Source organism: Myxine glutinosa, chromosome 2, assembly GCF_964187855.1.
Source record: "Myxine glutinosa chromosome 2, kmMyxGlut1.1, whole genome shotgun sequence".
Lineage (NCBI taxonomy): Eukaryota > Metazoa > Chordata > Myxini > Myxiniformes > Myxinidae > Myxine > Myxine glutinosa.
Window position 1 is genome coordinate 34,055 of NC_136262.1, and position 18,446 is coordinate 52,500.

Below are 18,446 nucleotides of genomic sequence, written 5' to 3' on the forward strand. Positions count from 1 at the left end.
GTTTCTCTCTTTAGCTTCGCTTGGAAGATTGTCAAAATAGTTGTAAGACATGTTGATACAAGTGGCCAGTAGTATGTGACGAAAGTCGTAAGTTAAACCGTTGCAACAACACAAAATCTAGCACTTTCCTGCGCAAGTCTGCAAACACAAAGCACACACACTGCAAGCGCGGGGCGTGATTGTTTTCATCGCTCTAGGGCACGTGACGCCGTTACTAAGCGGAAGTGACATCACTCCGCCCCCACCTATAAGCAACTTATTTTAGAAAATTGCTATAATTTGAGTCGAATTTATCAACATAATTTCGTGAATGTTTGTGAATGCGCCCATATCCACGTGACAATTTTGGACGAATCAGCGACTTTATTCCAGAACTCACCAATGTTAATGACGTCAACAAATATAAGTGATATATATAAGTGATAAGATAAATATATAAGTATAAGTGATAAGATAAATATATAAGTATAAGTGATAAGATAAATATATAAGTGATAAGATAAAAAGGGGGGTTAGGGATTTTAGTGGGCTACCGCCACCTTTTTTACTAATATATAAATGATAGAACCAAGCAATAACCAAACCAAAGAGTGGAGAAAACAACAACCTTGGTATTTAAATGGAAAACATCATGAATGTGAAAAATATCAAATTAGTATTATTGAAGAAATAACGGGGGTAAAAGTAGATATAACAAATAAGCGAATAAATTTAAATACGAATAAGTTGGAGGCTCTGGGAGGTAATATCCTGGCGTGGACAAAAAACTTTGATGGTTGTCAAGAGATTGGGGGGAAATTAATTTACTATAATCTCAAAATGGTATGTGGCACTGGAGGATTTCAGACAAGGTATCATATCAGCTCAACGGCGCTACCTAAACCGAGACTTAAATTATAATGTCATATTTATCAATATTTTAGATGGTGATTGTTCTTTTAAAAAAATTAAATTATTACCTAAAAATGAAGCACAAGTATTCGTTGGGTCTCTGTACGAGCATAATGAAAAATGGGGAGCGTTAATAAGCTAAATGCAGGTGTGAGTGAATAGCTTAATTTTCCCCATTGACTTCAATGTTATATTTAATAATAATAATAATAATAATTCATTTATTTTGTATAGCGCTTTTCCAGAAGCCCAAAGGCGCTTTGACAGAGTGGAAAACATAATGCATAACAATACATGAAAACAACAATTGCAAAAAGACAAGAATCAAGAAAACAAACAGCAGCGATATACGGCATATATATAAGACAAGAATCAAAAAGACAAGACAAGAATCAATAGGGAAATATTTAAAGCAAAAGGAGGGAGAAGGAGAAGAGATAGTCAGGGGTTAAATGCTGTGGGTTGAATGTTGAATGCAGCGTTGAACAGGTGGGTCTTTAGTGATGTTTTGAATGTGGTGAGTGAGGAGGAGTCTCTGATGGTGTGAGGTAGTGAGTTCCAGAGGGTGGGAGCAGCGATGGAGAAGGCCCTGTCCCCCCAGGATCTGAATTTGGTCCGGATGGAGGGGGTCAGGAGGTTGGTACCAGCAGAGCGGAGGTTGCGGGTGGGAGTGTGTCTGGAGAGGAGGTCAGCCAGGTAGGATGGGGCCAGGTTATGGAGGGCTTTGTATGTCAAGAGGAGGATTTTGTACTGGATTCTCTGGGGGATGGGGAGCCAGTGAAGCTTGTAAAGGACGGGGGTGATGTGGTCACGGGTCCGGGAATGAGTGAGTAGACGGGCAGCGGAGTTCTGAATGTATTGGAGTTTATTGGTGATTTTTGAGGGTGAACCATAGAGGAGGCTATTGCAGTAGTCCAGACGGGAGGTGATGAAGGCGTGGATGAGGGTTTCTGCAGCCGTGGAGGAGAGGGATGAGCGGAGACGGGCAATGTTTTTCAGGTGAAAGAAGGCTGACTTTGTGATCTGTTTAGTGTATTTGTCGAAGGAAAGGGTTTGGTCAAAGATGACGCCAAGATTCCGGATGTGAGGGGAGGTGGATACTGGGATACCGTCGATGTTGAGGGCAAAGTTATGGGTGGATTTTGTGAGCGTTTTTGGGCCAATGATGATTATTTCAGATTTATCACAGTTAAGCTTGAGGAAGTTGATTTGAAGCCAGGATTTTATTTCAGTGATGCAGTTTGTCAGGATAGAGTGGGTGTCGGTGGAGACGGACTTGGTGGAGATGAAAAGCTGGATGTCATCGGCGAAGCAGTGGAATTGGAGACCATGACGGCGGATTAAGTGACCGAGCGGGGACAGGTAAAGGATGAAGAGGAGGGGGCCAAGAACTGAACCTTGGGGGACACCTTGGGGGAGGGGAGCAGTGGGGGATTTGCAGTTATTGATGGAGATGAACTGGCATCTGTCAGAGAGGTATGATTTAATCCAAGAGAGGGCAGTGCCGGTGACGTTAAAGGTGGATTCAAGTCGGGTGAGGAGGATAGTGTGATCGATGGTGTCAAAGGCAGCGCTGAGGTCGAGGAGGACGAGAATGTTGAGGTTGCCAGCGTCAGAGGAGAGGAGAAGGTCGTTGGTGATTTTGAGGAGAGCAGTTTCAGTACTGTGGTTGGAGCGGAATCCGGATTGGAATGTTTCATACAAGTTATTGGCAGAGAGATGATGTTTGAGTTGAGTGGCTACAGCGCGTTCCAAAACTTTTGACAGAAAGGGTAGGTTGGAGATGGGTCTGAAGTTGTTTAGGGTGTCAGGGTTTAGACCAGGTTTTTTTAGAATGGGGGTAACAGCAGCAATTTTGAGGGAAGGTGGGACGATGCCTGTAGACAGGGAGGAGTTTATTGTTGCAATGATAAGTGGAGAGAGAGCAGGGAGGGAGGCTTTGACAAAGCTGGAGGGGATGGGGTCAAGAGTGCAGGTGGCAGTTTTCATTCCTATGAGGAGTTCAGAGAGGTCAGTAGGAGAGATTGGGGAGAACCGAGACAGGGGATGGCAGGACAAGGGGGGGCAGGTGGTTGGAGGGGGAGCGGGTGCGGCGGTGGTCAAGCTGTTGTAGATGTTGTCAATTTTGCGTTGGAAGAAAGAGAGGAAGGAGATGCAGTTGTCTACTGTGAATGACTGGGTGGTGGTGTTCAGGGGGCGGAGGAGTTTGTTTATTGTCGAGAAGAGTGCTTTTGGGTTTCCGGAGCCAGAGTGGATAATTTGAGAGTAGTAGGCAGAGCGGGCGCGGGAGAGGGCATCTTTGTAGTGTTGTATGTGGTCCTTGTAGGCTTGGGAGTGAACTGTGAGACCCGTTTTATTGCGGAGTCTTTCAAGTTGGCGAGCACGAGTTTTCATCAGGTGGAGTTCAGGGGTAAACCAGGGAGCAGAATGGGTGAAAGAAACTGTTTTGGTTTTTACAGGCGCAAGCTGGTCAAGGCAGGAGGAGAGAGTGTGGTTGTAGTAGTCAGTGAGGTCGGAAGGGGTGTGGAGGTCAATGAAGGGAGAAGTGGACATTTTTTCAGAGAGGGTGGATGAGAATGAGGTAGGTGAAAGAGCGTTTAGCTTACGGAAGTTGATTGTGCGATAATGCCTTGGTGTTGGGGCGGGGATGTTGATGGTCAGAGTGATGGCTAAGTGGTCAGAGAGGGTGAGGTCGGAGCCATAGAGATGGTGCAAATTTAATCCAGTGGAGCAGACAAGGTCCAAAATGTGACCACGGATATGGGTAGGAAAGTCGACATGTTGAGTGAGGTTAAAGCAGGTGAGTAAATCAGTGAAGTCAGTGGTTATTGTGGAGTCAGTGGAGTCCATGTGGATATTGAAATCACCAAGGAGGAGGATTGAGGGGGAGAGGGAACATAGCTGGGTCAGAAAGTAGGAGAAGTCAGACAGGAATGATGGGTGTGGTTTGGGAGGGCGGTAGACGACAGCCATGACTGACTGCGTGTGACCAGAGAGTTTTAAAGCCAGGTGTTCAAATGATGGAGCAGATGAGATGGAGATGAGGTTGGTCTTGATGTCTTGACGGTGGATAACGGCAATTCCACCACCTCGGCCCTCCGAGCGTGGTTTATTGACGTAGGAATATCCATTGGGTGTGGTGAGGTTGAGTGTGTAGTAGTCCAGAGGTTGTTGCCAGGTTTCGGTGAGACAGAGAAAGTCCAGTTTGTTATCCAGGATGTATTCGTTCAGGATGAGGCATTTATTGTTGAGGGACCGGGTGTTGAACAGGGTGAGCTTGATGTTGTTTTGAACAGCAGGGATGAATTCAGGTGATTTAGCCAGGGTTCGTAGGCAAGAGGTGCGATCGTGTGGGTTGCTGTGACCAGGTGCGCTGGGACGAAGAGTGAGAGTGCGCTGAGCCGACCAGAGGACGGGGATGGAGTGACCTGATTGCAAATAAACAAACTTGCGACCGGAGCCACGGTGAATGTACCTGGGTCGTCGGAGGAGTCCATTTGATTTGATGGCAGAGATGCATGATGGGGTGGAGCGGGTATTGAGCAGAAGAAGCCTTGCGGCGGAGTACTTCAGAGCCATGCCAGGCAGGAGCGAAGGGACGAGTACGAGGCCAAGGTCGAGGAGGCAAAGCGGCAAACGCAGCGGCAAACGCAGCGGCAAACGACTGCAGCCGCTAATCAAGACCACAGCGGCAAACAAGGCCACAAGGCCACCGGCAAACAAGGCCACGGCCACAATCAACGGGAGCGGGCCTTTCGAATTCCGTATTCCGTACCATCAAAAGCAGATTCCGTTATCCAGCCGGAGAACACGCGGCACGTGCGGGTGTGAAAAGGCAGGACAGGTGTGAGATGTCAGGTCAGAAAGGTAGAAGCAGACCCTGTACATCCATCCAGTCGGAGAAGCGGCGAATATGCAACGCCAGCGTCCTCTCGCAACCGAACCCGGAAGTCCTCTGCCGACACATATTTAATGTGTTTTAGTAGTTGGGTCTATTTAGGATTTAATATTTGTAGATCGGTAAAAAGAGGGTGAAACCTGGGTGAAAAAACAGTGAATTAGTAAGTTTTTTTTTTAGCTCTTTCCCCATTGACTCCAATGTTAAATTTGAGGTGAGCCAGAACCCCCCTTTCTCTACTACTCCCATGCCTTTGAAGGTGCTGGTGCAGTCCTCCCTGGTGAAAAGGTTCATCCCCATGAGTACAGTGCAGTAGTCCTGGCCGAGGTATTGGGCTACACAGTAGTATTGACCATCTGCTTGTGCTTGCTCACACCTGTGAAAAGTACAAAAAGTATGTATGTATATGTAGCCGCTATAAGTTGCACACCAACTCGAGGTCTTCTTCCAATTGTTTAATGAATGTTTTGGTTTGGAGGGAACACAAGATAAGAAAAAGGGGCAGCAACATGCTGTAAATACAATCGGAACAATAATCAGGTAAATAATATAATGATTAATAACAATTAACATCTTTGGTAAGCAATACATTTTTATACATTAACACGTGTACCAGCAATAATAGCCATGTAATACTTTAACCAATAACATCAAGCATACCGAACTGTAATACAGCATCACCGAGGTTGTTACCACGGATCTCCCCGAGACATTAGCACGTGTACCAGCAATAATAGCCGTGTAATACTTTAACCAATAATCCAACCTTCGTCATTGTGGCTAAAACATGCGTCTCGGTGCTGCATTACATACATTACCATCGGTTGCTTTGCCAATTCCTACGCAACCTGATTAAAGTAATTACACAACCATTACGAGCCCGCACAGATCACCAACTCAATAACCTAAAATGGCGCCTTCTTTGCCGATGATGAAAACAAAGGAGCGGCTTTTTAAGAGTGAACATACGGTTCACGTCATTAGTTCCGGTAAAATCAATCCAATCGGAACGGTAATAACACCTGTAGCCCACAGATCTCTGAGATAATTAAATAACTCTGAATCAATAGATACAAGCGACGCACCTACCGCTCACATGAGTCCTATGGTCATTCGAGTCCAAACTCCGAAGAACAACCGAACTCAAAGACAACAGTCTTCCTGGGTGAAGAAGCGAATCCACACTCCCTGTTATGGCTGGGCCTGAGAACGCCCCAAAACCCTGCTATCTTCATGGCAGTCAGGGCGGAGGCGTGGTTTCGATTTCCGGTTGCCAACAACTAAACTTAAGTTTACCACCCTCGTGGCATAAACACCATAAATCAGACAATGATCTATCGCTAGATATTAAACTATAGTGGCAAGGAAATTTTAATAAAATTGCTATACCAGCCAATGAAAGCAACTCAGTCGGTCTGTCAACTGGTAATGTAGCAGGCGGCTCTGGACTGTGTTCCTTACCCATGACTTGCTCCTCCACTGCCGTTACATCACAACTGATGGTTAATTCCACCTGAGGAGGGCTTTCATCATCCCTAACGGTTACATCCACTTGAGGCGGGCTTTCATCCTCTCCTTGTGCAGGGTAAGAAGACACATAAACCCGAACAGTGTCTTCCGGCTGACCCAGCATGTTACCTGTGTTGTCACCATTCCTCGTCGTATTCCCTTTGGGGACATCCATAGGAAATGTACAAGGCTTTAACTGATTTCTGTGGACAACCTTGACTTGCTGATTACCCCTCTCGTGACGTATCCGAAATACAGGAATCTCAGGATTTGTTTGGTCAATTACCATGCATGTTTCAGGTTCCCATCTATCCTGGACCTTGTTACGGCCCCTGGGTTTGTGATTCCTCAGTAGGACTCAGTCCCCTGACTTAACCAGTGCACCTGGTGCTACCAGGGCATGAATCCTCTTTCTGGTTAGCCCAGTCTCTCGGGAGCGTTCCTTGGCTAAAGCACATGCCGTCTTTAACCGGTCATGATGATCTGCAACCCACTGATCCATACTTCCCGCTTGATGGTTGTCCAGACTGGACTCCAGGATGATGTCCATCCGCCGCCGGGCATCCCTGCCCATCATGAAATAAAATGGTGGAAACCCTGTGGATGAATGGACATGGCTGTTGTAGGTAAGAGTTAACTCAGGTCGGTATTCCTTCCATCGTCGTTTCTTACCCGCCGGGAGTGTTCTCAGCATCTCGTGCATTGTTCGGTTCCATCTCTCACACCCACAATTGCCTTCCGGGTGGTAGGGAGTCGTACGACTTTTATCAATGCCGTAGATCTCACATAGGTTTGCGATTACAGAAGCCTCAAAGGATCTACCCGGGTCTGAGTGCAAGCACCCTGGACAACCAAAGTATCTAAACCAATTCCTCACCAATGCTGCAGCTACTGTTTGCGCTGTCTGATTGCGAGTCGGGATGGCCACGCAAACCCTGGTAAACATGTCCGTCAGCACCAGGACATTTTCGTATCCATCTGATGAACGTTCTAGGCAAGTAAAGTCCATCGCCACGACTTCAAGTGGGGCTGACAACTCAATGCAGACCATGGGTGTAAGGTGTTCCATCTTGCCTTTCTTCATCGATATACAGTCACGTGAAAAAGTAAGTACACCCCATGTAAGGTTTTGACTTTTTCAACATATTTCAACATACAGCTATTTGATCTTCATTTCAACAATATTGATAGATAAAGGTGATATACTATAACAAATATCATGAAACATTTACATTTTGTAGTCCATTGTATAATTTAAATAAACATAAATTCAAATTTCACATTTGGAAAAAGTAAGTACACCCCTACATTTATCACTACTTCAAATACCTAAAATTAGAATCGGGTGCACCAGCTCAGGTGCAAATGATTAGAACATCGTTAGAGAGGATCTTGGAGGAACCTGTCTTATTTAAACCTCAGACATTTAGTTTGGTTTGCTCTTTGTTGTTGAAGTGTGTGGCGTCACCATGCCTAGATCAAAAGAGCTCTCTGAGGCCTTCAGAAAGAAGGTTATAGATGCCGACGAGTCTGGGAAAGGATTTAAAAAGATCTCCAAACAAATTGAAATCAATCATTTGACTGTCCGGAAGATCATCTACAAGTGGAGAGGATCCATACAACTGCCAACTTGTTCAGGCCAGGCCGCCCCAGCAAGTTCAGCCCGAGAGCAGACCGCAAGATGCTGAAAGAAGTCTCAAAGAACCCCAGAATGTCATCACGGGACCTACAGGTAGCTCTTGCCACTGTTGATGTTAAAGTGCACGAGTCTACCATTAGGAAGAGGCTGCACAAATTTGATCTACATGGGAGGTGTGCCAGGAGGAAACCTTTGCTGTCCAAAAATAACATCAGGGCAAGACTAAAGTTTGCCAATGAACACCCAGGCAAAGACCAGCACTTCTGGAACAATGTGCTCTGGACAGATGAGTCAAAGGTAGAGCTATTTGGCCACAGTACCAGAAGACATGTTTGGCGAAAACCAAAGACAGCATTTGACCACAAGAACCTGATACCAACTGAAAAGCATGGTGGTGGAAATATTATGGTTTGGGGCAGCTTTGCTGCATCAGGGCCTGGGCAGCTCACCATCATCGAATCCACTATTAATTCTTCATTGTACCAGAGGGTGCTTGAGGATAATGTGAGGCCATCTGTCGGAAAGTTGAAGATCAACCGAAGGTGGACCTTGCAACATGACAATGACCCTAAACATACCAGTAAATCCACCAAGGAATGGCTGAAAAGAAAGAAATGGAGGGTTCTGGAATGGCCAAGTCAAAGCCCGGATCTAAATCCAATCAAGATGTTGTGGGGGGATTTGAAACGAGCTGTGCAAGCAAGAAACCCCTCAAACATCGCACAGCTGAAAGAATTCTGCATGGAGGAGTGGGCAAAAATTTCTCCCAGTCGATGTCAGAGACTGGTAGACAGTTATAAGAAACGCCGACTTGAGGTTGTTTCTGCCAAAGGGGGCAATACCACCTATTAGAGCCAAGGGTGTACTTACTTTTTCCACATGCGAAATTTGCATTTATGTTTATTTAAATTATACAATGGACTACAAAATGTAAATGTTTCATGATATTTGTTGTATTATATCACCTTTATCTATCAATATTGTTGAAATGAAGATCAAATAGCTGTGTGTTGAAATATGTTGAAAAAGTCAAAACTTTACATGGGGTGTAGTTACTTTTTCACGTGACTGTAAGTACTTTTTACTTTTGAAAGGAAGGAAATAAATAAAATAGACTCAATCTGAGGCGGGAGCAGGGGTGTTCCATCTTGTTCCAGATTCTACGAAGATTTTTTTTGTGGAAGTCATTTTGAAAGGATTGAGATCACCAACAAGAAGAACAAGAATCACGTGGCAGTTCAGAGTATATGTCGATGTCCTTAATGATAAAATGGGCAATGCTCTCTGGAAGCACAATTTTGTGCTATTGCCTGAATACATCCCAACAATTTCTAGAGGAGACTGAGGTGCATTGAGGATAGTTTGTCGTCTTTTAGGGTGCCAGCACCTTGGCTGATATGTGCTCATAATGCAACATATAGATGTTTCATACATCTCTCAGTTACAAGTACTTATTATTTGTGCATATCCTGACTCCTGTGTAAGTTTCCACAAATATTTTTTCAAAACTCTCAATAATGTAGGTGGGTCAAACAGTCATTGTACAACTTTGAACTTTCATAACCTTTGATGCACACGTGATGAAAACAAACTATAAATTGTGTATGAAAGCATAATTCATGAAGTACTGTACTCAATTGAGTTCAAATTTGTCAGTTTCAACATAACCACGATTGAAAACATTGTCTCGTTGCTACTGAGTAATTTCATGAATTGCATATGTGATCATAGCCTAGGTTCGTACAAAAAATAAGGTTTTCACAAGTAAACAACAGTTATACATAGCCCCATAAAAATGTAGTCCAACGGGGGCAGCTCAGGTGAACTACGTGTCCAAGCATTTGTTCCGCGTCTACCGACCCACTTGTTTGTGAAGACATCATTCAGGCACCGTCACATTCAGAGCATTGTGGCAGGAAGCCTCATCTTCTATGTACAAGGTGATATTTGGAAGACTTAATCATCATCATCATTTGGAAATTGAATGCGATAATAGTGGTGATTGACTTTACCTGTGATGTAGCGATTGGACGCAACAACCTCATACACACAACAATATATCCAAAAGTATTGAGGCAATGTGGAAATGTGCAACGTGAGGCATTCACAACCTTTTATTTGATTTTTTCATGAAGGAGTTTATTAGACTTGTTTTCCATTGAGTGTCACAATCAGTTTGAACGGAATGGTGTACACATCAGGAGTTATATGACACCTTTAATTCTTCAGAACAGACAAACAAACAGGGGTGAAAACATAACCGATGCCCACCTTAGGTGGCAGAGTTAAGTACTTTTGGGGTCTTGTGACTGCACTGAAATAATTGCTTGCTTATTACCACCTAAACGACATACAAATATAGCTCAGCTTTTCCCTGATTTGGCACCACATATGGATTAAACCAATCTAAGGAGAATGGATGTCCAAATACATCCTTCAGACTTATCCACTTTGACTTCTTCAAAAAGTTTTTTTTGTCATTCTTCAACTGCTCAACATCCTGCAAAAACAAACAAAACCACAGATAAACAAGCCAAAAGTAGCAATGAGTACACCACAGCCAAAATGGTTGTACTGTTCGACAAATTAAATGCGTAAACTGCAAGCTGTGGCAAGTGGTATACGCTTATGACATATACCCTTATAATCTATCAAAAATATGCACTCAAAAATCAATTTTGGAGCACAGCATATTGAAGTAAATGCAACTTTTATAATATATATTATAAAATAATGATCGGAAGTCACTTGGGGACGACTAAGAAGAAGAATTTTGTTGGTCGAAAGCTTGTCAAATTAAAGATCGACGTCCTGAAGCTACGTCCGCGTCTGATTTAATCTCCCGATTATTTATTTAATGCAAATGAGACGCCCTGCTCGTACTGTGGAGTTTCTACTATTTCTCACAGTTATATATACTAGGGCATGCCCGTACTATATATAAGCTAGGACGTGCCCGTACGTGGGTGCCCGTTCCTTGCCAAAAAAAAAAAAAAAAAAATTTTGTGTAGGGGTGTGTGTGTGTAAACATCCTAGGGCGTGCCCGTACGTGGGTGCAAAAAAACATGCGTGCAAACAACAACAACAAAAAAAAACTTTGAAACCACGTGGCAGTAACGACCACAGAACCCTCCCCCCCCTCTATTTACATGAATGGTTTGGTCCATTCGCAACGACCACAGAACCCCCCCCCCTCTATTTACATGCAATGGTTTGGTCCATTCGCAACGCCAAAGCGAACGGCGAACGGCTAAATCGCCATAGCTCGGTAAGTACTTGTCCGATTAATTTCAAACCTTGAAAAGGCACATCCTCGGGTCCCCAGCAATATACCTGGCAAGTTTAAAGTATATCGGACCGGTAGTTGTCGAGAAATCGTTGTCGCATACACACATACACACACACATACACACAGAGATTAATGGAATTATAGATAGATGTATATATATATATATATATATATATATATAAATATATATATATAAATACAACAACACAACAACATGCATTTTCAGGCCATTTTCCCTGCTAGAGCGGGGGTTAGCCTTGCGGTCCCCATGACAATCTTCTCCATTTTGCCCTATTTTCTGCATCTCTCCTTGTTAACCCCCTTGCCCGCATTTCTTCTTCCACCATCTTTAGCCAAGTCTTTCTCGGTCTTCCCCGTCCTCTACTTCCTTCTACATCAATTTCCAACACTCTTCTCAACCAGTCACTTTCATCCTTCCTCAACACATGACCAAACCATCTCAACCTGTTCCTCTTCACAGCATCAATCACAGGCAATATTCCCATCATCTTTCCCAATTCTTCATTTGTTTTCCTCTCTCTCAACGATACTCCGCACATCCATCGAACCATTCACATTTCCACCCTTTCCAGCCTTCGTTGCTGCTCTACATTCATTACCCATGTCTCGCTCCCATAAATCATAACACTTCTCACACATGCAGCATACACCTTTCCCTTCAGCTTCAGCGACACTCTCCTCCTCATCAGCACGCCACTCAGTTCTCGAAACTTCTTCCATGCACATCTCACTCGAGCAACCGTTGCCGAGTCTGATCCACCTTCTCCATTCAGCATGTCTCCGAGGTAGCAAAATGTTTTCACACCTTCCAGCTTCACGCCGTCTCCAAGATCCAACTCAACATTTCCTCCATCTGCAGCTCCCTCTGTGCACACCTTACATTTGAATGTAGCTGCCACACTGGTAAATGACCCTCTCAGACCACTACATTTTTGATGAACCCACTCAGCGCACATTGTACATTGAATGGAGTTCACTCCGACACCCTTCCTGCACACAGCACACGGCCACTTCCCAGTTCTCTCCACCTCACCACATGCTTTACCACTTGCCATCACCTTCGTCTTTCCGATATTCACCTTCAGACCTTTTGTCTCCATACATTCCTTCCACTTGTTCATCTTTTCCTTCAGTCCATCCATACTTTCCGCAATCAACACCAGATCATCTGCATACAACAACTCCCACGGTAAACCCTCCTTTACGTTCTGAGCCAGCTCCTCCATCACAGCTACAATTAGTAGTGGACTTAGTACCGACCCCTGATGCACTCCCACCTTCACCTCAAACTCACCACTGTTCCCGTCCTTCGTCCTTACAGCTGTGCGCGCTCTTTTGTACATTGCCATCACTACTCTGATCAACCATTCCTCCACTCCTAACTTCCTCAATGCCCATGTCAATACTTTGCGTGGAACCCTATCGAATGCTTTCTCCAGATCAACAAACCCAAAAAACAACTTCTTCCTCTTCTCCATGTACTTCTCCTGCAACTGCCTCACAATGAAAAGCGCATCTGTCGTTCCTCTTCCTGGCATAAATCCAAACTGCATTTCGTCGATCTTCACTTTCTTCCTTATCCTCCTCTCCAACACCCTTTCCAATACCTTCATTCCATGCTCCAATAACTTTATCGCTCGGTACGAGCCACACTCCAGAGGGTCACCTTTCCCCTTGTATAGAGGGAGGAGGGTACTCAGTTCCCAATCCACTGGAATGCAGCCTTCTTTCACCACCAGATTACAGATCTCTGTCTTTCTCTTCACACCCCAACTTCCTGCTGCCTTCAACATATCTCCCACAACTCCCGTCGGCCCTCCCACTTTTCCACTCTTCATTGCTTTTATCGCTTCCTCAACTTCCTTCTCAGTTATCTTCTCTGCCGGTCCTAAAACTGGGTTACTCTCTATGTTGCCATCCCATTCATTCTCTGTATTCAACAGCATTTCCATATATCTTTTCCATCTTCCTTTAATTCCATCTGGGTCGACAACGATTTGTCCCACTTCATCCTTCAAGCATCTCACCCCCATCACGTCACACCTCTCTTTCGCTATGTGCTTTGCAATCTGCAATCTGCAATAAATACGTATAAGCATACTGCTTTCTGACCCTCTTCCGAATCCAAGCGTTCTCCGAACATTTTCCTACATGCCTCCTGTGCCTTTGCTACCTCTTTCTTTGCAGCCTTCCTGGCTGCCTTATAACTTTCATGCTCTGCTGTTTCTGCTCCCGTACCCTTTGCCTTCTGCCACTCCTTGAACTTCTTCCTCTTCTCGTCAATCCTCTTTCCAACTTCATCATCCCACCACCATGTTTCCGAGTGCCTCGGTGGTCCTTTTGTCCATCCACATACCTCACCAACGGCTCCCAACAGACTAGCTTTCATTGACATCCAACCGCTTTCAAGCTCAACCACATCATCCTCTACCCTACTCAGCCTCTCTTTTAATGCCTCCCTTACTGTCACCTCTTTCAACTTCCACACCTTCATTCTTGGTTGGTACTTCACCCGCCGAGCTCTCCTCGCACCTTTCACCCTTATGTCGCAGACAACCAAGTGGTGCTGTGAAACAGCCTCCTCCCCCGGGATCACCTTTGTGTCCCGGAGGTGCCCCCTATCTCACCTACGCACCATCAGGTAGTCAACGGTTGTCGTCGACCCACCTGACGTGTATGTAACAAGCTTATTATCCTCTTTCTGGAACTGAGTATTACAAATCAACAAATCAGCTCCATCAGCAAACTCCAAAATCCTTTCACCTTCTCCATTTCTCACACCATATCCGTAACCCCCATGAACTCCCTCGAAACCATCCATACTCCTTCCCACATGTCCATTCAGGTCTCCTTCTACCACAACAACTTCTTCATCTTTCACGTTTTCCATCAGCTTCTCTATTGCACACCAGAACTTGTCCTTCTCTTCATTGCTTCGACCAACCTGCGGAGCATATCCCGAGATGACGTTCACCAAGAGCTTTCCAATCATCATTTTCACCATCATCAACCTATCACTCACTCTAGTCACACTCACCACACTGTCTACAAACTCCTCAGAAAACAGGACACCAACACCATTGACGCCCTCCGGGCACCCTTGCCACACAAACTTGTATTTCTGTCCCTGCCTACCCTTCACAATTCTCACACCACTTCCCTTCCATCTCGTCTCTTGCACACAACATATGTCCACTCTTCTTCTGACCAATACTTCCAACACTTCTCCTGATCTCCCTGTCATTGTCCATACATTCCATGTCCCAAACCTCAGAAACCGATCTCCATTTCGGGCTGCACCCTGCCCATTGGTAGTTGTAATTGTCATGGTTCTCTTTTTGAGGCAATGTTTTTATGGCCGGATGCCCTTCCTGACGCCAACCCTCTTAGTCGTCTCTTACGACACGCAGGGATACGGTGTACCTATTCTGACCAATGTACACCCTGGGAAACGTTTAAAACATGGAAATTCTAGGGGGGTGGGGGAGGCGGCGTCAGCATCACGGCTGCAGTTTAAACATATTCCAACAATATCCAAACAGAACCATGAAAACCATGAAAAACAATCTGGGAAAAGTCTCCAAGTGAGAACGTGGATTTGAGAAGGAAGGAGCAAAGGCGGAAGAGAAATGAGATACAGGGGGCGGGGCACAAGTCGAGACGAGGAGGAGAGGAAACAAGCATGTGTCCAGGAGGAGAGAAAGAATCAATATAGAATTCTTTGTCTAGGGAGGTGAGGTGAGGGGGAGAAAATAAAATAAAAGAAACAAGCAATACAGCGAAGGAAATAACCCAAACCGACAAAACACCGACGGGGGGAGGGAAGCCCCAAGTTACCAGGCCGCGCACGAGGTACGACCCAGAAAACGATTAACTACACACAAGTTTGTACGAATTACAAACCAATACCAACCAGAAACACACAATAACACGTACACAGCAAAATAACCAGTGGAAATTTGACAAAGACAAGAATGGGAAAACACTTAAACTTCGATGCCGTGGAGAGCTCGAAGTACGCTTCACTTGCCCGAGGAACCGGAAAATATATATATATATATATATATATATATATATCTATATATATATATATATATATATATATATATATATATATATATATAATATATATATATATATATATATATATATATATAAAAATATATAAATATATATATATATATAAATATATAAATATATATATATATATATATATATATATATATATATATATATATATATATATATATATATATACACAAAATAAATTGTCTGGAAGATAGAGATGAAAGAGGTAAATTTGATTGACCTATGTGTTACGTGCTCCTCCCCAAACCCCGGTCATGGTGTACCTCCGAGCCACGAAAGGAGTCACAGCAGAAAGATGTGCTATTATGTGTGCCAATGACCAATGGTGAAAACACACCAATCAATTGATACCAGAACCAAGTATTGTATTAATATCACACAATAATAACAACTTGCACAAGTACAATAAAACCTCAATTGCACAAAAAACAACATCTAATTCCTATGATGGTACCACCAGTTTCTTAACTCAATCACTCACGGTACTCCACGTGAGCGAACTGTAACACCCCCAAAGTCAATGTCACGACACCAGGCCAAAGTCGATCCACGCTCCGGTGATCACAAGAAAACAGGTCGTACTGAGACCTGAACCCAGGACGGCTGACAGTCGACGCTGCAGAAGAGCCGCTGGGTGAGGTCCGGCCAACGCCGGTCAGGCAAAAGTTCACCCAAAAGGCGACTGGGAATTCACACCTTCAGTTCACCAGACAATGACGCTGACATGAACGATCAGCGGCTCCCAAGCGGAGAACCGCGAATTTCCCAAGCGAAATCCACGACACACACGAGAACCAGGCTAATGGCTGGTGTGAGGTGAAATGGCTGGTGCGAGGTGAAATGGTAGACGGGCCCGTAATGGAGGCGTACCTGCTCTCCAACAATGATTCACTTTCGGAACCAACAGCAAAACCCGTCACGCAGGTTTATCTGCCACAGTAATAACGACACTGTCACAGGAATCCCTTTCCCGGGGAAACCAATATTCGCTCGTGACCAACGTCCACCAGCGTCTGCTCGACACCTAAAAGCAGATCGGCCTTTCTTTCCCAATCTCACTTGATCCGCTTCAGCCTCTTCTTCTTCTTCCGGTTTCTCCCGATCCATTTCGTTTTTCTTTTGAAACACCAATTTTTACCTTTGAAGACAGTTATCTCCATTTCACTCAAACTGTAACAATAATAGTACATGAAACTAAAAATGCTTCAAATGGATGACAACCACAAAGACGGAAGTGACGAATCCGTAACACTCCCCACCCTCAAGAAAGAAAGTTTGAACATAGTGAAAACTTTCTTTTCATGCAAAAACCCTCTTCAACAAACAAAAGTAAAACTCACACCCAAATGATCAACTCACGTGAGCAACAATAATTAATATTCCCCAGAAGAAAGCAACAAAACTTCCAAACACCCTACAGGAATTTTCAAAGTTAGTTCACTCTGGATAAAGCATCAGCAACGACATTGTCCCTGCCCTTTACATGCTCAATTTCCAAGTTGAACTCCTGCAAAGACAAACTCCATCTCATCAACCTCTGATTTTTATTTTTCATTTTCTGAATGAAGGTTAAGGGGTTGTGATCAGTGAAGACTCTTAACTCTGGATTCTCTTGCACCCCGACTACAGGTGAGACAGGAACCATTTTTTTCACAGGCTTCCTCTCATAATATTTCTTCAGTCGGTTGACATGACACAGCTGCCGCTTTTTCCGTCGATCGGGAGTTGTCACCACGTTATCTGTTTCATTAACCCTCCTTTCGATTGTATAGGGACCAAAATACCTAGTAGTCTGGGATCCGAGACCTCAAAATTTGATTTTGAAGTGACACCCCTGCTATAAAATGTTTGACCCCTAGATCATGTCTGTGGGGGTGTTAGCCATCAGAAAAGTGACTTTAGCAAGGTAGTTTGGATTGCGCGAATTCTGTAAGGACGTTTTTTTAACTTGGGGCGTCAACTGTAAAAAAGCAAGAAATTTAGGGGTAGGGGAAATTCAATTGACCATATATCCCATAATACAGGGGTGAGTGCAACAAATTACCACTCATTCTTTTTGTTATAAAGTTGGCTTTTATATGAAACATGATTCAACGTGATTGGACCATCCATGAGGTCAGCAGAGGTCAAAAGGTCACGGAAAGTGGGTTAAGCTAAAAGTTTAGCTCCTTTAGTAAATAAAATCGCATTTTTCCTACTTCAAGCTCAATATAGCCAAACTTTTACACCCAAAATATGTTGTTTGTACCCCTCTGATGTTTTTGGGAAAGAAATGCCCTGACTGAACTTAACTTACTGGCATGTATGTCACTTTAGATTTGCATAACTTTTAAAAAATCATCAAAATCGGGCATTCACTATCTATTTGCACGGTACTCTTCAACATGTTTTAAAACGACAAGTCATACCACATACTGTCTGGAAAAGTGGCATTACCTCTATTTACTCATCATCATCACCGTCATCAGTCAGAAGCCGTCCACATTTTTCTCTGTCGCCATTGCAGGCACATGCAATGATGCATGGTACTCCAGCTTTCGCACAAGGGCAATTCCTCAGGCAGTTCGGTTTCTTCTTACATTTGCAGTACTTCAACTTCGCAGCAGAAGGCTTTGATGGCTTGCTCTTCATGACAGGAATTAACCTGTCACCATCCACACTCCTGCCATACTCTTCAAGTGGAAGAAGCACTGGATTGCTGAGTGAAGCTTGCTTGTATAAGCTGATCTGACAAAGGCTCCTGAGAACGTGGAAGTGAAAAGCATCTTCTGTTGGAGGAAGGGAGCGCAGATCTAGTTTGCTAGATGCAAACAAGTGGGCGCGGAGCTTATCCAGGGATGAATACCCTGGCTTGCCGTAGAGATCACAAAAGAAGCTTCGTGCTTCAGTTATCACCTGATCATGTGCAGAAGGTCCGGATTCATGTCGGATGAAATTGGACAACGCTGGCTGTTTGTCAACATGCTGGGGTGCGACTTTCACTGCTCTCTTCTTACCCCGTTTGAAAGGATAGCTCACCGAATCACAACCTGACAGAATGTAGGAGATGAGCAGTGTGTCTGTGAGTGCCAATACGTCCTTTCCAACTGCTTTGGCCAACTCATTCACCA

General features: G+C 44.2%; 2 protein-coding genes across 3 annotated transcripts in view; both read right to left on the reverse strand.

The window, feature by feature from the left end:
- Positions 1-5,229: 5,229 nt before the first annotated feature.
- LOC137422108 (palmitoyltransferase ZDHHC3) overlaps positions 5,230-18,446 on the reverse strand; it is a 203,976-nt gene continuing 190,759 nt past the window's right edge. For both annotated transcript variants that reach the window (XM_078772891.1, XM_078772893.1), the window contains exon 7: positions 5,230-10,437. In XM_078772891.1, the coding sequence (XP_078629017.1) occupies positions 10,279-10,437 (159 nt within the window). In that variant the 3' untranslated portion in view covers positions 5,230-10,278. The remainder of the gene's footprint in view (positions 10,438-18,446) is intronic.
- LOC144890995 (uncharacterized) overlaps positions 14,395-18,446 on the reverse strand; it is a 4,340-nt gene continuing 288 nt past the window's right edge. Inside the window, exons 1-2 of the mRNA XM_078772896.1 lie at positions 15,506-18,446; positions 14,395-15,324 (exon numbers count right to left, since the gene is read on the reverse strand). The exon at positions 15,506-18,446 is cut by the window's right edge and continues 288 nt beyond it. Of these exons, the coding sequence (XP_078629022.1) occupies positions 17,779-18,446 (668 nt within the window). The 3' untranslated portion in view covers positions 14,395-15,324; positions 15,506-17,778. The remainder of the gene's footprint in view (positions 15,325-15,505) is intronic.